Below are 20,042 nucleotides of genomic sequence, written 5' to 3' on the forward strand. Positions count from 1 at the left end.
TTGGTGCCTGACTGGATGCGTGGTTTACACATTGGGAGTGGCTAACTCATTGAGCCAGTATAGCTCCATACAGATGAACAATGCCTTGCCTGTCAAGGTGCTCTGAGCATGCACGCTTGCTTTGTAAATTTAACATACACCAGCCGGCCTCAGCGTTCCAGAAATAGACCACATAGGGTGCAAGTCTGTCCACCTCTTGATACAGATGACCTAATAGTCAGGTAGGAGCGAGGAACAGCACATGGAAACCCCAGGGGCACAAGGCAGTGAGGATTTCTCTTACTACCTTCTCATTTCCATCAGGCAGATATGAAATGACTACTGTCTTGAACAGGGGTAAAACATCTGAATATAATGAGAGAAGACCCATTACATCTTCTGATGATTGCTGGGCGTTTCCAAAACAACCAAAGAAGGGAGGCACCCTTCCTTGTTATAGGAGGAAAAGAATGAAAGGCAATGTTGGGTGATGGTCAAGACACAATTTTAATGTTATTTATTACAAAATTTAAAGTTTATTTAAGGGGAGAATATCTCAGTCACTTCATGTGTACTGGGGAAGAGTCATCACAGAACACAGATGGCCATCTCAATTGCCTCTGTGCCTAGCACCTATCCCATAGAGAGCAGTAACTGCTGTGTAGAGTATACCGTACCTCCCACTTAACCATACACAGAAGCAACAACTACACAATTCCTTGCTAGAAAATGCTTTCTATCCCCTTCCCCAAGACACAAGGAACAGCATCTTTGCAACAGGCTAGGAGGAAAGGAGAGCAACAGTTCAGAAATCTATGGTTTTCAGGCTTTGGATGGCTGGCTGAGAACTTTCCTCTTCCTGTACGCTGGTCTCTGGCTTCTCCTCATCTAGCAAAGCCTTCTGCAGACGGCTGGGCTTACCAATAGCCAGCCGAGGAAGGCCACGATTGAGGCCTTCAAGCAACACACAAGCTTTGCAGACGGCCTGGCTGGAGATGTAGCCGCAACGCTGGCAGGTGCCCTGCGTGGGCATCCGGATATCCTCCCGCACCGCCAGCCGCTCGCCGGAGTGCACCAGGTCCGCCACCGCACTGGGCCGTATGGCTTCCAGGTCTTTAAGCAGGGCACGGGCGTGGCCACGGTAGGCATTGGGGGAGTACACGCACTCGGTGCTGAAGTAGTCCAGGCCCTGAAAGTACGCGTAGAGCACAATCTCCTTCTCGTAGGCGTGCTTCAAGGGCTTGCAGCGGGGCAGCGTCCCCTCGCTGCCAGTCAGGATCCCTGCACAGCGCCGAAGTCGCCCCACATCCCCACGCAGGAAGTTCATCAGCACAGTTTCAGCCACGTCATCGGCATTGTGACCTAGGAAATTAATCAGACACCAATAGAAGACATTGAAATATTAGGATGATGGATACAGGGTCATCAATCTGTATGGCACTTCACACAGGCCCTGAGGAGTTCACACTCCAGATTTTCAGTGCTTTTCTTATCATGGCACATAGACCTCTATAGTCTTTCCTATGGTCTTTGCCTTTTGTGGTATCACTTCTGGTTTCCAGGAGACTCTTCTGGGTGCTGTGGCTCTGTTCCTAGGGCAACCGTCTGCAATACCGAATTGCCTATGGAGACGGCAGAGGGACAGAACTCCTGTCCACTCTGAGCCTCTTACTGGTGTTTGACACCTTGCATCTGGCCTCTCAGCCCAGAAGTAACTGGTGATGACATCATTGCCAATTACTTCCGACGGCACTTCCAATAGGTGGACTATGTAAAGTGGTATGGCGAGGGATGAAACGCTCGCTCTCGGCCACTTCCTGTGGCAAGAAGTTGCACAGACAAATGCCACGCCAGGTAAAGAAAAATGTTCTTTGGTCTGTTCTCACTCACTTTTCGTGGATACCCACTGGTTCTGATGTCCAGCATGGAACAAGTAAGATTGCCCTTAAGTGACTCCCAAGGTGTGATGACCCCCACTCAGAGCCTGAGCCTATGCATGCCTATTCAGAAGTCCCATTATACTCAATGGGGTTTACCCCCAGGAAAGTGCGGACAGCATTGCAGCCTTAATGCTCAGTCCCATGCATGTCTACCAAGAAGTAAGTCCCATTCAAGTCAATGGGGCTTGCTCCCGGGATAGTGTGGGCAGGACTGCAGCCTCTCATTCGAGTCAAGGGGGCTTGCTCCCGGGATAGTGTGGGCAGGACTGCAGCCTCTCATTCGAGTCAAGGGGGCTTGCTCCCGGGATAGTGTGGGCAGGACTGCAGCCTCTCCTTCGAGTCAAGGGGGCTTGCTCCCGGGATAGTGTGGGCAGGACTGCAGCCTCTCCTTCGAGTCAAGGGGGCTTGCTCCCGGGATAGTGTGGGCAGGACTGCAGCCTCTCATTCGAGTCAAGGGGGCTTCCTCCCCGGATAGTGTGGGCAGGACTGCAGCCTCTCATTCAAGTCAAGGGGGCTTGCTCCCGGGATAGTGGGGGCAGGACTGCAGCCTCTCATTCGAGTCAAGGGGGCTTCCTCCCCGGATAGTGTGGGCAGGACTGCAGCCTCTCATTCGAGTCAATGGGGCTTCCTCCCGGGATAGTGTGGGCAGGACTGCAGCCTCTCATTCGAGTCAAGGGGGCTTCCTCCCCGGATAGTGTGGGCAGGACTGCAGCCTCGATGCCCAGTCCATGCATGTTTACCAAGAAGCAAGCCTCATTCCAGTCAAGGAGGCTTCCTCCAGGGAAAGTGCCTAGCGCTGCAGCCGGTGCCCAGTCCCGCGCACGTCTACCAAGAAGCAAGTCCCATCGCGGCAAGGGGGCTTCCTCCCAGGAAGCGCGGAGAGGGGCGGCCAAGCAGCCCCGCTCCCGCCGGGGGGCTGCTCCGGGAAGCGGCCCGCCACTCACCGGTGGCGATCTTGTCCGCGCCCAGTAGCGCGGCGCCGCGATCGAGCGCCTGCCTGCGCAGGACGCCGCAGAAGGTGCAGTGGCCGCGGCCGCCCAGGTGGCGCGCGATGCGGTCCATGCTCCAGCCGAAGAGGTCCTGGTAGGCGAGCACGTGCAGCGGCAGCGCCAGGCGGCGGCGGGCGCGGCGCACGGCGGCCAGCGAGGCGTCCCGGTAGCCGGCGATGCCCTCGTCCACCGACAGCAGCAGCAGGCGCAGGCCGTAGCCGTGGCGCGCGTCCAGCAGGCGCAGCAGGTGCGCCAGCACGGCCGAGTCCTTGCCGCCCGACGCCGCCACCGCCACCGTCTCGCCCGGCCGGAACAGCCCCGCCGCCGCGATGCTGCCGTGCGCCTCCGCCTCGAACGCCGCCGCGAAGCAGCCCCGGCACAGCGCCTCGCCCGTCCGCGGCCGCCGCAGCGCCGCGCGGGCCTCGCCGCAGCGCCCGCACGCCGGAGCCATCGCGCAGGGAAGGCCAGGCTCCGCCCGAGGAAGAGGCGGCTCCGGCCGCGGGAGAGGGGAGGGGAGGGGAGGCGGGGCTGCCGCTGCCTGGAGGAACAGGGTGGCTGGCAGGCAGCAGGCACGGGACTCGGGGCCGGGTTCACACGTGCACGGGAAGGAGGGGCAAGGAAGCAAAGAGCAGGACTAAGGGCTGTGCAAGGGAAGAAGGGGGCTGGCAGCAGACGCGGGACTCGGGGCCGGGTTCACACGTGCACGGGAAGGAGGGGCTAGAAGGAAAGAGCAGGACTAAGGGCTGTGCAAGGGAAGGACGGGCTGGGGTGGCTTGCAGCAGATGCGGGACTCAGGGCTGAATTCCCATGTGCAAGGTTAGGAAGGGGTTGGGGTGGCTGGCTGGCGGCAGACATGGACTCAGGGCCGGGTTCACACGTGCAAAGGATGAAAGGGGATTGGGGTGGTTTGCAGCAGATGCAGGACTAAGGGTTGGGTTCACACGTGCAAGAGGTGGAGAGGGTTGGGGTGGCTGGCAGCAGATGCGAGACTAAGGGCCAGTTTCACACATGCAAGGGAAGGAGGGGCTTGGAAGGAAAGCAATACTAAGGCCTGGCTTCTCATGTGCAAGAGAATGAGGGGCATTGGGATGGTCCCAGCAGATGTAGGACTCGGGCCGGGTTCCCACGTGCAAGGAAAGGAGGGATTTGAGACTGCAATCCTCTCCACACTTCTGTGGAGTAAGTCCCATTGACTATAATGGGATTTTCTTCTGAGCAGACACGCATAGGCTTGGGCTCCCAGTCTCTGAGCTTGCCTGCTCAGACGGGCAAGGCAAGGGGAGGGGTTCCTCATCCAGTCCCAGACCGAGGAGATCATGAGGCGGATCATGGCAGAGTCTAAGGGCACAAGACCAAGCCAGGGATAAGCTGGACTGCAAGAGAACACCCATTCAGATGCCAGCAGCTGGGGGAAGAGCTCTGCATCCCCCTCCCAGTAGCCAAAGCTCAAGAAAACCCCAAGCCCCATAAGGCCACCGCAGATAGGCACAGGCAACTCTGGGGCAGGGACATGGGATTTTCAGACCCCTGAGCCCTCAGACAATTCCAGGGAGGAGGGGAGGAAATTCAAAATTCAAGCAGGAGCTGGCAGTAAAGCCAGTAGCCAACTGATAGATGAGAGGATACAAATTCTTCACAACCCCTGAAGATGTGGACCAACTCCAATTTACATGCAATTTATATGCAGAGATGTGCATACTCCAATTTACAGGCCAGAGGTCCATGTTGCAGGTTGGGTTATGGGATGGATCCTGGCTTTTGACAAGTTGAAGACTGCTGACATAGATAACACTGAGCTAAATAAACTACTGGTGGTAGAAGGGCAGAGTCATCTGTTTCAATGAATGAATGGTGGTATACAGAAATGGGGGGAAAGTGTGATGGAAACCCTTAAGACAGCATTTTCGCAGTGTGCTCCTAGGAACCCTGGAGCTCCCTGAGACCCCTTCAGGGTAGGGTGACCAGATGCCCTCTTTTTCTAGGACATGTCCTCTTTTTTAGCCTTGTGTCCTGGAAAAGAACGTAAATGTCCTCCTTTCCCCTGTGAGGGGGCCCCTGCAGGCAGTGCATAGTCTTCTTGTGATTAATGAATTATATGTAATAAATTATATGCAATTAGTTTTAAATTTAATAATAATATAATGTTTAATTTAACCGCATGGAATCCATATGAGTGTTTTTAGCTTTTATTTAGTCCTGTCCTACATTTTTTCTTGGCTGTCCTACATTTTGGGGTGCCTGGTCCTCTTTTGCGGTTATGACATCTGGTCACCGTGCTTCAGGGGTACCAGGAGCACACCATCAGTGGCTGCCCTTTGCTCAGCCCCGCTCCATTCCACACATGCACTAGTATTCTGGGGCTTCCTGAGACTGTGCATATGTCGGTGGGACTCTGTTTAGGAGTCTAAAGGGCTGCCTTAAAACAAACTCTCATGTCCATAAGACTGCAGGGCTGCACAAAACTGTTGGTGATGGAAAATGTGATTCTGTCACTAGGGGGCAGCATCTCCCTATACGCAGTAATGCCTTCTGGAACAAGAGGGCATTGCAAAATGGGAACAGAATTCTGTAGGAGATGCCTCACTTTCACCGATGAACATCTGGCCTGGGTGACCTGATGCAATCCTGCGTAGTGCTTAGAGTAGGGAAAAATGTGGGACTGGAATGGGGGGCGGGTTGCTATGAACTGGGCGCTAATGAGTGACTCCCCATTGAAGGGGAACTTTGCCCAACTATGGTTGAGCCTCTCCTAGTCACAGACATCAGGGGCCCCCAGTTCCCAAAGCTGTTTCCTGTTATTCATCCTTTGCCTGGGGTCTGAACTCAATTTCCTGCCCTCTCTGCATTTGCATTTACAAACAGGCCATAGAAAGAGTTTTTTTTTTTCCTGCCAAGGGGCCTCTGTATCCTTCCAGACACAATGGTGTCGAAAAGGGGAGTCAGGGACCCAGGGCAGAGAGCAAATGCTAAAGAGCATGGAGAGCCACCTGTTCACACTGCCACCAGTGCTAAGGCAGAATATCGACACACAATGATTTGTGCAACAAATGTGCCCTTACAGAGGATCCAGTTGTCTTTCCTCCCAGTAATCATCGCAGGGAGGCAATATTGTCCCCACATTCATACCACCACACCTTGTTTTGCTGGTTAAATGTCAGCATCCCTCCAGCACTCTCTATATTGTGAGAGTGAGTGCTATGTAGATACATCACTGTACATGGTACTTTACAAAGGCAGGTCCCTGCCCCAAGAAGCTTGCAATCTATCCACAAAAGAAACAACAGTTAACCCCTGCTAACTGGGTGAAAGGCACTCTTTCAAGTGGGTGAGCAAGGGGAGAATGACTAGCCCACCTCACCCCAGCAGTGTCTTTTCTAGTGGCTGTCTGCTGGTGTTCGTTTGCATCTTTTTAGATTGTGAGCCCTTTTGGGACAGGGAGCCATTAGTTATTTGATTTTTTTTCTCTGTAAACCACTTTGTGAACTTTTAGTTGAAAAGCGGTATATAAATACTGTTAATAATAAATACTGTTAATAACAGAGGGAGGGCAGGAGGACAGAGGCTGCGGTAAACAAGAGGAGCATATATGATTGTTTCAGTTGCACAGACTTATGGCCCAGTGCTCTCCAGTTTACCAGCACTGATGCAGCTGTGCCAATGGGGCATGCACTGCATCCTGCAGTTAGGGGCAGTCATGGAGGCCTCCTCATGGTAAGGGAATGCTTGTTGCACTGTGACTGCATCAGTGGTAGAAAGTTGGATAGGAGTGGGTCTTTAGGCTTCAATCCCATGCAAGGGAGGGTGTCCCATTGAACTAAATGAGATTTACTTTTGAGTCAAAATGCTTAGGATTGAACAGTTACAGTTGGGAATGTATCCAGCTTCACAGGATAGGAATCTTTTACTTATGGTACATTATTCTGTGAAGCACCATGTACTGCATACCGAGGATGACAAACCCATGATGAGTCTAGCAGTCCATTTATCTTGTCTGCACTGACCGGCAGCACCTCTCCAAGGCTTCAGCTCTTTCCTAGCCCTGTTTGGAGATGTCAGAGATTGAACCTGAATGGTCTGTGTGCGTGTACATAACATGCACACAGAGGCATACATTTATATGCAGGCAGACATGCATATACAGTGCATTGTATTGACTTTTTTGAAAGGTTATCCTCATGAAGCTCCCCTGAAATCAACGAGACAAGTTAGCTGTGCTTAACTCAAGTCCCATGGATTTCAGTAGGGCTCTGGTAGCAATCCTAAATGTATCTGCGTGGGAGTAAGGCAGATACAGCCAGACTCGGTGTCCAAGCCTAAGCGTGTCTAATAATAAATAATAAACTTTATTTGTATCCCGCCCTTCTCCCAGAAGGGACCCCAGAAGTCTACTCAGAAGTAAGTCACATTATATGGTCAATTGGGCTTCCACCAAGGTAAACGTGGATAGGATTGGAGCTTTACTTCTGAGTACACACACATAGGATGGCACTATTAGCCCCAACTAGCTTTTTTTGGTTTTATGATCTGGTCTAGCCATCAAACAGCATTGCAAACAGTTGGTTCTGGACCCCAGACAGATAGCACCAAACACTTATCTGTAATATAATACGGGGAGCCAAAGGAACAACTGTGTTATTGAGTCAGATCATCTAAGTCAGTGGTCTTCAAGCTTTTTCATCTCCCCCCCCCCAAGAAATAAATAATGAGACTGGGGACTCACTGTTGATCCCCCCCTACTCCTGGGACCTTATAGGCCCACTCCCTGCCCATGTTACACCCTCCCAGCACTGTTCACTAGCCAAATATTCTTGTTAGAGCAGAAAAAGTGACCCTGAAGCCAGGCACTAGTGAAAGCTGTTTTAGCACAGTTGCTAAGATCCTGAGCAGGACACAATCACCTGGTACCTGAAGGGGTACACCAGAAGCCTCCCCCTTTACCTGGTGCTGCTCTGGTCTAGCGGGTTTTATTAACAGTATTTATATACCGCTTTTCAACTAAAGTTCACAAAGCGGTTTACTGAGAAAAATCAAATAACTAATGGCTCCCTGTCCCAAAAGGGCTCACAATCTAAAAAGATGCAAATGAATACCAGCAGACAGCCACTAGAACAGACAGTGCTGGGGTGAGGTGGGCCAGTTACTCTCCCCCTGCTAAAAAAAGGAGCACCCACTTGAAAAAGTGCCTCTTACCCAATTAGCAAAAGGTCTTCAACCTTTTGCATTCCTGTAAGTTACTGCGACCCCCACAACCTGGGGGTCCCAACCCCAACATTGAAGAACACTGATCTAACTCAAAAGTTTTAAGGCAATCTCCCTCCCACACAGGGCACAATCCTAACCAGGTCTACTCAGAAGTAAGTCCTATTGGGTTCAATGGGTCTTACTCCCAGGAAAGTGAGGTTAGGATTGCAGCTACACTCTCATTTTGTGCATTCTCCAGTCTCTGCTCCTCACTGATTCTAAATGGTTGGATACCCAAACTCAAAGTTCTCTGTCTGTGGGTCAAAACTAGCATAACATTAAAAGCCTTTATGTTAAATGTTTGCTTCCCTAGTTCATTTCTTTCAGGGCTGTCTCCGCCTGCCCTTTCATTGAATGCAAGATGATTTAGCTACACTGCATTGGGCATCATGATTAATTACAGACTGGCTATCAATTAAATCAGTGTTTCTCAAACTGTGGGTTGAGAATGATTTTAAATAAATTTTTAAACTTATACTATTGTAAACCTTTAATTTACTTACAGCACAATCCTATGCATGTCTGCTCAGAAGTAAGCCCCACTGTGTTCAGTGGGGCTTACTCCCAGGAAAGGATGTGTAGGATTGCAGCTTTGATTGATTTCATTTTGTCATAGGGGGTGTTAAAAATTTTCCTGCCTGATGATGTCACTTCTGGCCATGACATCGCTTCCAGGCTAATGACCTAACTTCTAGTGGGTCCTGACAGTTTGTCATTCTAAAAAGTGGGTCCTGGTGCTAAAAAGTTTGAGAACCACTGAATTAAATTATTATTGTTGAGAAGATTTATATGCTGTTTTTCAACAAGAGTAGTTCACAAAGTTGTTTACATAGTAAAATAAATCAGTAAATTAACATTTAGCCCCAAAGGCTGTGAAATTGCATACACAGATGCTCAGAAATGCAATTGCTTTGGTGAAAGTGAAATGGTAAAGACATGATGCGTTCAGTCAAATGGCAGGGGGCACAGAAAGAGACAAATCCAAGAATACAGGTAACAAGAGAACCACGTGATTATTCTTTCACCTGCAACTCTGTAAGTACAGAGCCAATTAATGTTTTACACCTGTTTTGACCCTGAGTGAGGTCACATGCCTGTAACTCAATCATAGCTAGTCATGTTACCTTTTATGGGCCATTTCCTGTGTTGTTTTCAGTCACTTGGCAACCTACAACCCTGCCCAGATGTACTTTGTCTCATTTTTTTATTTTTTATTTTTTGCTTAAGAACATCCAGTTTAATTTGGGTCAACAAATCTATTATAGTGCCACGGCCAGTTATGTGATGTGGGAATTTATTTTTTAAAGGTTGATCTTGAGCATGTGTAGAATACCATTACTCACTTCACCAGTGAGCAAGCACAAGTGAGTAAAGGATAACCAAACATTTGCAATTGGAGGTCAGAGAGCTTTCAGGAGAGGTGACCTACTTTCAAGGTGAGCTGGACCTCTGGTGCCTCTTATTTAGAAATCAAAAACATTTCTGCATGTGGAAAGGACCTTGTAGGGTTTGGAAGCTTGTCCCTTTAACATCCCAAGAAGAAGTCCCACTGAATTCAATGGGGTGTGTGTTATTTGTTAAGTATACTTCAGATTGCAGCCTTAAAAGAACATAAGAACAGCCCCACTGGATCAGGCATAGGCCCATCTAGTCCAGCTTCCTGTATCTCTCAGTGGCCCACCAAATGCCCCAGGGAGCACACCAGATAACAAGAGACCTCATCCTGGTGCCCTCCCTTGCATCTGGTATTCTGACATAACCCATTTCTAAAATCAGGAGGTTGCACATACGTACACATCATGGCTTGTAACCCGTAATGGATTTTTCCTCCAGAAACTTGTTCAATCCCCTTTTAAAGGCATCCAGGCCAGAGTGCCATCACCACATCCTGTGGCAAGGAGTTCCACAGACCAACCACATGCTGATTAAAGAAATATTTTCTTTTGTCTGTTCTAACTCTCCCAACACTCAATTGTAGTGGCTGTCCCCTGGTTCTGGTGTTATGTGAGAGTGTAAAAGAACCAGCTAACCCAGCATTTCTCACCCTGTAGAACTTGAGCCAATTTCAGGTGAGTCCCCATTCATTTCAAGGTATATCCTATTTTTGATGAACTTGATGTTACCATGGTATGTGACTGCATTTGGGGAAATGTGATAGATCTGTACTTTTAACAGGCTTTTAACAATGATAGTTAATGGTGTTTACTCCTGAGTAAGTGTGGATAGGACTGCTTCTGGGGTGTTTGGGGACTTTTTGTTAAACAGATCAGCAGCTACTTGGGAGGATGGTTTTTTATTTTAAATAAATTTATAAACTTATTGTAAACTTTTAATTTTATTTAATTAGATTTGTCATATGGGGGTTAAATATTTCCTGCTTGATGTCACTTCTGGCCATGACATCACTTCCAGGTTAATAACATAAGAACATAAGAACAGCCCCACTGGATCAGGCCATAGGCCCAACTAGTCCAGCTTCCTGTATCTCACAGCGGCCCACCAAATGCCCCAGGGAGCACACCAGATAACAAGAGACCTCATCCTGGTGTCCTCCCCTGCATCTGGCATTCTGACATAACCCATTTCTAAAATCAGGAGGTTGCGCATACACATCATGGCTTGTACCCCATAATGGATTTTTCCTCCAGAAACTTGTCCAATCCCCTTTTAAAGGCATCTAGGCTAGACGCCAGCACCACATCCTGTGGCAAGGAGTTCCACAGACCGACCACACGCTGAGTAAAGAAATATTTTCTTTTGTCTGTCCTAACCCGCCCAATACTCAATTTTAGTGGATGTCCCCTGGTTCTGGTATTATGTGAGAGTGTAAAGAGCATCTCCCTATCCACTCTGTCCATCCCCTGCATAATTTTGTATGTCTCAATCATGTCCCCCCTCAGGCGTCTCTTTTCTAGGCTGAAGAGGCCCAAACGCCGTAGCCTTTCCTCATAAGGAAGGTGCCCCAGCCCCGTAATCATCTTAGTCGCTCTCTTTTGCACCTTTTCCATTTCCACTATGTCTTTTTTGAGATGCGGCGACCAGAACTGGACACAATACTCCAGGTGTGGCCTTACCATAGATTTGTACAACGGCATTATAATACTAGCCGTTTTGTTCTCAATACCCTTCCTAATGATCCCAAGCATAGAATTGGCCTTCTTCACTGCTGCTGCACATTGGGTCGACACTTTCATCGACCTGTCCACTACCACCCCAAGATCTCTCTCCTGATCTGTCACAGACAGCTCAGAACCCATCAGCCTATATCTAAAGTTTTGATTTTTTGCCCCAATGTGCATGACTTTACACTTACTGACATTGAAGTGCATCTGCCATTTTGCTGCCCATTCTGCCAGTCTGGAGAGATCCTTCTGGAGCTCCTCACAATCACTTCTGGTCTTCACCACTCGGAAAAATTTGGTGTCGTCTGCAAACTTAACCACTTCACTGCTCAACCCTGTCTCTAGGTCATTTATGAAGAGGTTGAAAAGCACCGGTCCCAGGACAGATCCTTGGGGCACACCGCTTTTCACCTCTCTCCATTGTGAAAATTGCCCATTGACACCCACTCTCTGCTTCCTGGCCTCCAACCAGTTCTCAATCCATGAGAGGACCTGTCCTCTAATTCCCTGACTGTGGAGTTTTCTCAGTAGCCTTTGGTGAGGGACCATGTCAAACGCCTTCTGAAAGTCCAGATATATAATGTCCATGGGTTCTCCCAAATCCACATGCCTGTTGACCTTTTCAAAGAATTCTATAAGGTTGGTGAGGCAAGACTTACCCTTACAGAAGCCATGCTAACTCTCCCTCAGCAAGGCCTGTTCATCTATGTGTTTTGAGATCCTATATTTGATGAGGCATTCCACCATCTTACCCGGTATGGATGTTAGGCTGACCGGCCTATAGTTTCCCGGGTCCCCCCTCTTTCCCTTTTTAAAAATAGGCGTGACATTTGCTATCCTCCAATCTTCTGGCACCGTGGCCGTTTTGAGGGACAAGTTGCATACCTTAGTCAAGAGATCTGCAACTTCATTCTTCAATTCCTTAATAACTCTTGGGTGGATGCCATCAGGGCCCGGTGACTTATTGATCTTTAATTTATCAATGAGGTCTGAAACATCTTCTCTTTTAACCTCTATCTGAGTTAACTCCTCGGTCAGGAGGGGCCGTTCGGGCAGCGGTATCTGCCCGAGGTCTTCTGCCGTGAAGACAGATGCAAAGAACTCATTTAATTTCTCTGCCATCTCTAAGTCTCCTTTTATCTCCCCTTTCCCTCCCACACCATCCAGAGGGCCAACCGCTTCTCTGACGGGTTTCCTGCTTCTAACATATTTGAAGAAGCTTTTATTATTCCCCTTAATGTTGCTGGCCATGTGTTCCTCATAGTCTCGCTTGGCCTCCCGTATCACCTTCTTACATTTCTTTTGCCACAGTTTATGTTCCTTTTTATTCTCCTCATTAGGGAAAGACTTCCATTTATGGAAGGAAGCTTCCTTGTCCTTCACAGCCTCTCTAACTTGGCTGGTTCGCCGTGCGGGCACCCTCCTGGATTTAGTGGAACCCTTCTTTCTTTGCGGTATACACCTCTGATGGGCCTCTATTACTGTTGTTTTAAGCAGCCTCCATGCACTCTGGAGAGATTGGACTCTTTTTACCCTCCCTTTCAACCTCCTTCTAACCAGCCTCCTCATTTGGGGGAAGGACTTCCTATGGGTCCTGACAGATTTGTCATTCTGAAAATTGAGCCCTGGTGCTAAAACTTTTGGGAACCACTGAGCTAAGCTAATGAATTGTCTTATTTCTTTTGTGGGACTCAAATGGTTACAATGCCCTGATTTGGGGACCTTAGCAAGGGTAGTGAGTTGGCTACCAAACACTTCTTAACTATCAGGTGAGGATTAGAAGATTAAGATTGTTCTTTTGTGATGTTCTCTTTTTGTTTGCCTAGCAGATCCTCTCATGAGAACAGAAACACCCTATCCGTATTGTGGTTGATCACACAAAGAGGATATCCTCTCTGTCCAGTGTGCTCCTTTGTTGTACATCAACACTGTTGCTGCATAAGGGTTTAATTCTGAGGGACAAGTTGTAAATGAAGTTTCTTTTTGTCTTTTTTTTTCCCCAACACCCAGGTGTGTGTATACATGTACACCCTGCTTTCTTGCCATTGGCCACTCAGTGCAGCTTATAGTTAACTAAAAAAAACAAATATGTAGTACTGTATAAAAGAGTAACACAGCACTGACAATAACACAAAGAGAGCCAAATGCAGTTGAACAAGCACAAGCGAGCCACAGTTATATCTGACAAATTTTGCTGTGGAAGTCCACTAAAATTGAGTGTTTAGAGATTTAGGGCAGACAAAAGAAAATATTTCTTTACCCAGTGTGTATTTAGTCTGTGGAACTCCTTGCCACAGGATGTGGCGATGGCTTCTGTCCAAGGGAATTGGACAGATTGATGGAGGAAATGTCCATTGCATACAGGAAGCTGGACTAGATGGGCCTTTGGCCTGATCCAGCGGGGCTCTTATGTTCTTATGGATCATGAATGCTTATGCAACAATACATTTGTGAGTCTGCAACATACCCTCAAACTTTTGGTTGTGTCTGTGGAATTCTTTAAGCACTGTCCTCCCCATTGAGCAGTTGCTGGGCCTGGAGAAACTGAGCAGGACTCATCCCCCTCCATATGCTTAATCAGTTCAGTTCAGTAAGACCTTTACTGGCATAAAATACAGAGAAAGAACAGAACAAAACAGGAATATACAAAGACAACACAACATAAGCATAAACATCAGTCACTGCCCAGAGTCCCAGGGCTCTGCCTGGCTATTACCCCAGATAAAAAGGAAGCGACATTATCCAGAGTCTCAGAATCAGGTGTGGAAAGGAGAGACTGAAGCATGGTTGAATCCTCCCAGCCCTGCATCCTAGCTAATAATGGATCTAGATATTTCTTGCGTGACACATCATGTAGCGGGCAGTAAAAAAAGGTATGCATTAAAGTCTCAATGCAATCCCTACCACACTTGCATTTCCTCTCTAAGTAGGGGATACCGCTGAACCTGGCCGTTAACAAGGCTGATGGAAGAGTGTTACACCTTGCCAGTGTGAAAGCTCTCCGGGCCTGTGGGCACACCAGGTGGTAAAAGAAGGAGGCCAGTTTCCCAAAACTGACTGGAATATGAAGATGGAGTGGAGAACATGTGGTTCTGGCGGCACTAAACAGCTCTTGTTGTTCGATATCCAGAATTCTTCCTTTGACAATTCTGTAAGCTGCATCACAACCAATCATACCTAACTCTGCAGTGTCCAGCCCTATTGACTTAATTTTACTTAGAAGATCAGTGATCTCTATAGGCAGGACTGGATCCGATAATAATTGATGCATTAGATCAGAAGAGGTGGGGTTAAATAAAATTCCAAACCAAAATTTCAGAAGTCTTAACCATACAGTAGTCCTTAGTCGAATTACCCCACCTCGAGACATATGCTTAATCAAAATATACCTAGCAAAATTAAGGCTGTTTGGAGGCAGAGTCTAAAACAGACCAGAGTTTCAAGCCAGGGAAATCTGCCTCTGTGAAACAGTGCACTGAGCCAAGCTCTTAATGCAAGGAAGAGGGCCAGTAATCGCATCAGAAGGCAATGAGGGAGGATGTCATGAAAATATAACCATATCTTTTTTTTTTATCCTTTGGATTAATTAAGTTTCCAGCACAGAGCAAGGGATTGGTCTAGAATAGATCAGTGTTTCTCAAGCAGTTGTACCCACAGGACCTCCAGATCCCCATCATTTGGCAGGGAGACCAGCAATGCAATACTACAAGCAGCAGTAGGAAGTTATTGGCAGGTAGGGCCCCAGGATGTGCTTTTCACATGCTCTAAAAGCCTCTCTGTCTACCCTGAGCCTCTTATCTGGGTTTGTCGCCTTCCAATCCAGAAGTAACTGGCAATGACAACATTGCCAGTTACTTTCAGTGGTACTTCCAATAGGTGGATCATGCAAAGTGGTACAGCGAGGGGGCAAATGTTGCAAAATCCTGGTCTAGATGACCTCTAAGTTTCCTTTCCAACATTCTATGCTCTGCTATTCACTTTGTGGGGTACATGGCTTTTCAGTGGGGATCTGATATAAAGTAGCAGAATTGCTGTCTGGCAGGAATACACACTAGTTGCCTCCCCTGCCCCCCCACCCCCGTCTGAGCTGGTCTCCTTGTGGGAAAAATAACAACACCATTCAGTGGTTCTCAAACTGTGGGTCCAGGTCCCACCAGTGGATTGTGACCCACTTTTTGGTGGTTTGCGAAACTGACAGGGCAGATTAGGTTATGTGTATCAAGGGTTAAACAAGCTGCTACTGGGGGGGAGGGGGAGGGAGGAGCACTGCTGCCCAATCACCATTATAGCCATACCTCTTGGGATTTATAAACTAGGCAGCAGGCTCTAGGGCCTCTGAAATGTTTGAGAACAGCTGATCTATATGCTTTTAGCAATTGTTACCCTGCACATGCCCAATCTCCTCTGATCTTGGAAGCTAAGCAGGGTCAGGCCTGGTTAGTACTTGGATGGGAGACCTCCTGGGAATACTGGGTGCTGTAGGCTTATACCATAGTCTTTCGAGACTGAAGGTTGCCAACCATTAACAATGATAGTCAATGAGTAGGATCATAGCCTAAGTCTGTAAAAACTTTAATGCTTGATGATGTCACTTTTGGTCATGACATTACTTCTGGTGGGTCTTGACAGATTCTCTTTCTAAAAAGTGAGTCCTGGTGCGCAAAGCTTGAGAACCTCTGCATTATACTATAATAATAATAATAATAATAAATTAATAAATGTATCTAAATCAGGATTCTGTCATACACCCATTTCAACCCAATACTAAGCAGCTCACCTTGTTTCCAATATTGTTTTTACATTCCTCAGTGTAGGAAGGTCCATTTGTCACCTCCTTGACTCTCATCAGGCATTGCTTGAGGGCAAAACTCTTAACCTGAGGCTCATTCACACAGTTCCACAACATGTTCCCAAGTGCTCCTCCCCACCGACCCAGTTATGCTGCATTTTGAAACAGTGGAAGATTCTGAGAAGGATTCAAAAGGTAGCCCCAGGTAATGCAATGTGGTAAGCTTTCAGAAAATGTTGCCAGGACACTTTAACAGGAGGACAGGGAGAGAGGAGGCCTCTTCTGTTTTCTTCCTTTGACTTATTTGTATTTTTGCCTTGAGCAAGGCTGGCGCCAGGGTGCACTGGACCCACCCCCCATGAATGACCTGGGTCTAGGTGCCTTCCTGGGTGCCTTAACTTCATCCTTTTCCTGTTAATCTGGTCCTGGAAAGATGCTGGGTGTGTCATGTTTTGCCTTAACAGCAAATGGGTGAACTGATTTTTTTTTTCTTTTGCCTTTGTGTCCCATTCTTTGGTAGTTTTTGCTTCTAAGGTTCACACTTCCCTGGTCCTTCTGCAACCATAGTACACCTTGACAAATCCCTTGCAGTGTTTCTCAAACTGTGGGTCAGGACCCACTAGGTGGGTTGCAAGCCAATTTCAGGTGGGTCCCCATTCATTTCAATATTTTACTTTTAATATAGTAGACTTGATGGTATGAGACTGCATTTTGGGAAATGTTACACATCTGTGCTTTTAACAGGCTACTTATTGTGTATATGCTTTTAACAATGATAGCAAATGGGACTTGACTTACTCCTGGGTAAGTGTGGGTAGGATTGCAGCCTAGGATTGTTAAAAATTTTCCTGCTTGATGATGTCACTTCCGGTCATGACATCACTTCTGGTGGGTTCTGACAGATTCGTATTCTAAAAAGTGGGTCCCAGTGCTAAAAGTTTGAGAGCTGCAGCTTTATGGACTTAAAATTTTTTTCCCACTTAACTGATTTTCTTTTTTCTATAATAATCGGTTTTCTCACCCATTTTGTGGACTCGCATTCATTTTTGGGTTATCTTCGTGCAGGGTCACCAAAGTCATTTCATACTGAGGGCCAATTAGCATTCATGATGCCTGCTGAGGGCCGGAAGTGATGCCATAAAGCAGAAAGTGATGTCATTAAGCTGATCATGACCAGACATGAGCACTTTTTGCTCACTTAGGAACTCACAGCCTGATCCTATCCACACGTTCCTGGGAGTAAGCCCCATTGACTCTAATGGGACTTATTTCTGAGTAGACCTGCATAGGATTGGGCTCTCATTAGCTGTAAATAGCAGAACATCCTAAACCTTGATTATATTTTCAAGATACGGGAGAGCCAAATTATCACATGGGCTGCCATTTTAGCAGTGATAGCACAGTTTAGCGGTTGAGAGTAACTGATAGTGGTGCTCGAAGAGCCTGAGGGCTGGATAAAGAGCGTCCAGGGGCCGCATCTGGCCCACAGGCCTTACGTTTGACACCCCTGTCTTAGAGGATCTTTCTCCATCTCTACCTGATATTCAAGCAAGTTTGGTAGCTGTGAATGTGATGATATTCCTTTAACTTTGGGGGATGGCTTGCAGCACAGCTATTTTATGCATGTTGACTCAGAAGTAAGTCCCATGGAGACTTACTTCTAGGTGTATAGACAACAGAGGAGACAGGTGCTGGGTCACAGTCAATTTGGACTATGTGTAGGGTTATTTCTGGGGTAACAAAGGGACATATAGTGCAGTCCTCTGCATGCCTACTCAGAAGTAGGTGCCACTGTGTTCATTGTGGCTTACTTCTGTGCTGAATGTATGTTTGAATGAATTGCCTTAAAAAAGGCAATTTTTAAGGTAACCCACAGCCCAATCCTATGCATGCCTACTCCATTATAGTCAATGGAGCTTACTCCCAGGTGAGTGTGGATAGGATTGCTGCTTTGTTGTTTATTACCTCATTCAGGAATAAGCAAAGGGTCGCATTGTGGAAATTGGAAAATTGACTGGAGGACCACCCACAGGTACCTGCTATAAATGTTATCATGGCTGATTTCAGCAAGTTTTCCATTCCTTTCTTTTTTGGACGCACACCATTCACGCAAAGCCCTTTTTTGCATCTTTTTTGCTGGAGCTGGAACCATGGATCCTGGCTGCGTGACAGAAGAGGTAAGGAGAAGGAGAGATGGATGGCACCAGAAGCTGGTCAAGACAGGTACTGGCCAAGGACCCACCTAACCAGGCCGACCCCCAAAGTGCCTCCTATTAGCCAATGGGAAGGGTGAGGCTGCTATCACCCACAAGATTAGGGGGAGCCTGTGGCGGACTTTGACCCAAAGCTGGGTGCCTGTGCTGGTATGACCCCATGACTCTTCAGGCTTCAGTGAAGTCTGGCTTCCTTTTACATCTGTACAATGCTTTTGTGCTGGAGAGGAGAGCAGAGGGCAGAGATTTGAGTGATTTCAAGGCAGAAGAAGGGGGGGAATCATGTGCTTAGCTGTGTTATTAACAGCCTTTTCAAGAATTACCTGAGAAGGGAATGGCAATATAATGCTGGATGTCATTCCACCTGTGTGGTGTTGGCTGGAAGCTGCTGTTTGCCAGCAAGAGGACAGGTCAAACTGGTTCACTCCAGGCTTTGAAGTTGTGCAACAGGGGCTTACACACTGACTTTGGAGAAGGCCCTACTGGAATCAACTGAACTGTATGTACTCAGAGTGAACACAAGATCAGACAAAATGTCTGATTACTTCAGAGCCTGGGCTTGGAGAGATCAAATGCAATCTTGGTTTTGTTCCAGTCTGATGGGGCCAAGCCTGGTCTCTCCCAAGACCTCCTGGTGCTTGAGGCAGCATGCCGAATGTTATTGCCCACCTGGTGGTATGCCCGTCCCTGGATTAGAAAAGGATCAGGGGGATAGAGCAGAAGAGAAAGTGTGGAAGAGAGGAGAGTGGTGGGCTAGAGCATCACTGTAGCCCACCACTCTTCTCCACACTTCCTCTTCCTCATGGAATATGCAAAAATTAATTAAAAATTGATTTAAAATTAATTGATTAAAATTAATGAATTAAAAACTATGGGTCATAGTAAGTTCCATGATTGTTGGCTTAAAACTTGTCCTCGACTTATAAGAACATAAGAACAGCCCCACTGGATCAGGCCATAGGCCCATCTAGTCCAGCTTCCTGTATCCCTACGCACAACATACAACCCATAACACATAACTGGGAGTGTGCAATTCAATTCGCAGTAGAGAGGTGCAGCTGCATATATTTGCAACTCTTTTTAGTCAGTAGACCCACTTCTTTCCATGGGTGTTATTCTTAAGTAATGGTGCAGTGAACTATAGCCTGGGATGGAGGGTTCCATCCTGGTGTTTCAAAAAACAGACTTGCTTTGCAAGCATTTGCAAAAGGGAACCAGGCTGCAGCAGAAGAAAGGAGATTAAAAGGTTAACTTTGGCTGGAATTTCTCAGTTGTCCTAGAAAATGTCTCTGCCCTGCCTGCCTGCAGAAAGGCTCTGCCCTCTGATTGACTGGAGATCAGGCGAAGTGATAATTGGAGCTTGATTACTTGTCAAAAATTTCCTTATGGCACAATAACCCTGTGGATCTCCAGGGTGTCACCATCCCCTCTCTTTTTGTGTTGCTTTTTCTTTGAGGTGTGAGTAGTTTTGGGGGATGCATTTGTCCTCCCCCACTGGCACCCTGGGGCTGCCCCCCCCTTCTCCCTCTTGCACCATCATCAGCATCCTGCATGCCTCCTCCAGCCTGGGATTCCACTCACCTAGGGCCACGCCCCCTTTAAGGGACACGCCCCCCAAGCTGGGAGGGAGGGGTGGAGAGGTAGACCGCCGCTGACGTCACAATGGCTCTTCCGCGGATTGGTCGGCACCCTCCTCCAATCGCCGGCCTGTGCAATCTGTTGTTTCACGTCTGCCGCCGGCGCGCGATTGGCCCGGCGTTCAAGTGGAC

At 47.7% G+C, this 20,042-nt stretch overlaps 1 protein-coding gene and 1 pseudogene across 1 annotated transcript; one reads left to right on the forward strand and one right to left on the reverse strand.

The window, feature by feature from the left end:
- Nucleotides 1–467: 467 nt before the first annotated feature.
- CTU1 (cytosolic thiouridylase subunit 1) lies at nt 468–3,359 on the reverse strand. The gene is made up of 2 exons (XM_066638797.1): nt 2,864–3,359; nt 468–1,341 (listed from the first exon to the last, which is right to left on the reverse strand). Exons 1-2 carry the CDS (start codon nt 3,357–3,359, stop codon nt 785–787), a joined length of 1,053 nt encoding a protein of 350 aa, XP_066494894.1. The 3' UTR covers nt 468–784.
- Nucleotides 3,360–15,636: 12,277 nt separating this feature from the next.
- On the forward strand, nt 15,637–15,756 carry LOC136661963 (5S ribosomal RNA; annotated as a pseudogene).
- Nucleotides 15,757–20,042: the final 4,286 nt, after the last annotated feature.

The sequence above is a fragment of the Tiliqua scincoides genome, chromosome 10, assembly GCF_035046505.1.
Source record: "Tiliqua scincoides isolate rTilSci1 chromosome 10, rTilSci1.hap2, whole genome shotgun sequence".
NCBI lineage: Eukaryota > Metazoa > Chordata > Lepidosauria > Squamata > Scincidae > Tiliqua > Tiliqua scincoides.

Bases quoted from the DNA above. Each gene is read 5' to 3' on its own strand.
- CTU1 (XM_066638797.1), bottom strand. From the start codon at position 3,359: ATGGCTCCGGCGTGCGGGCGCTGCGGCGAGGCCCGCGCGGCGCTGCGG. The intron at 1,342-2,863 runs GTGAGTGGCGGG...TTAATTTCCTAG, and splicing joins CGCGGACAAGATCGCCACCG to GTCACAATGCCGATGACGTG.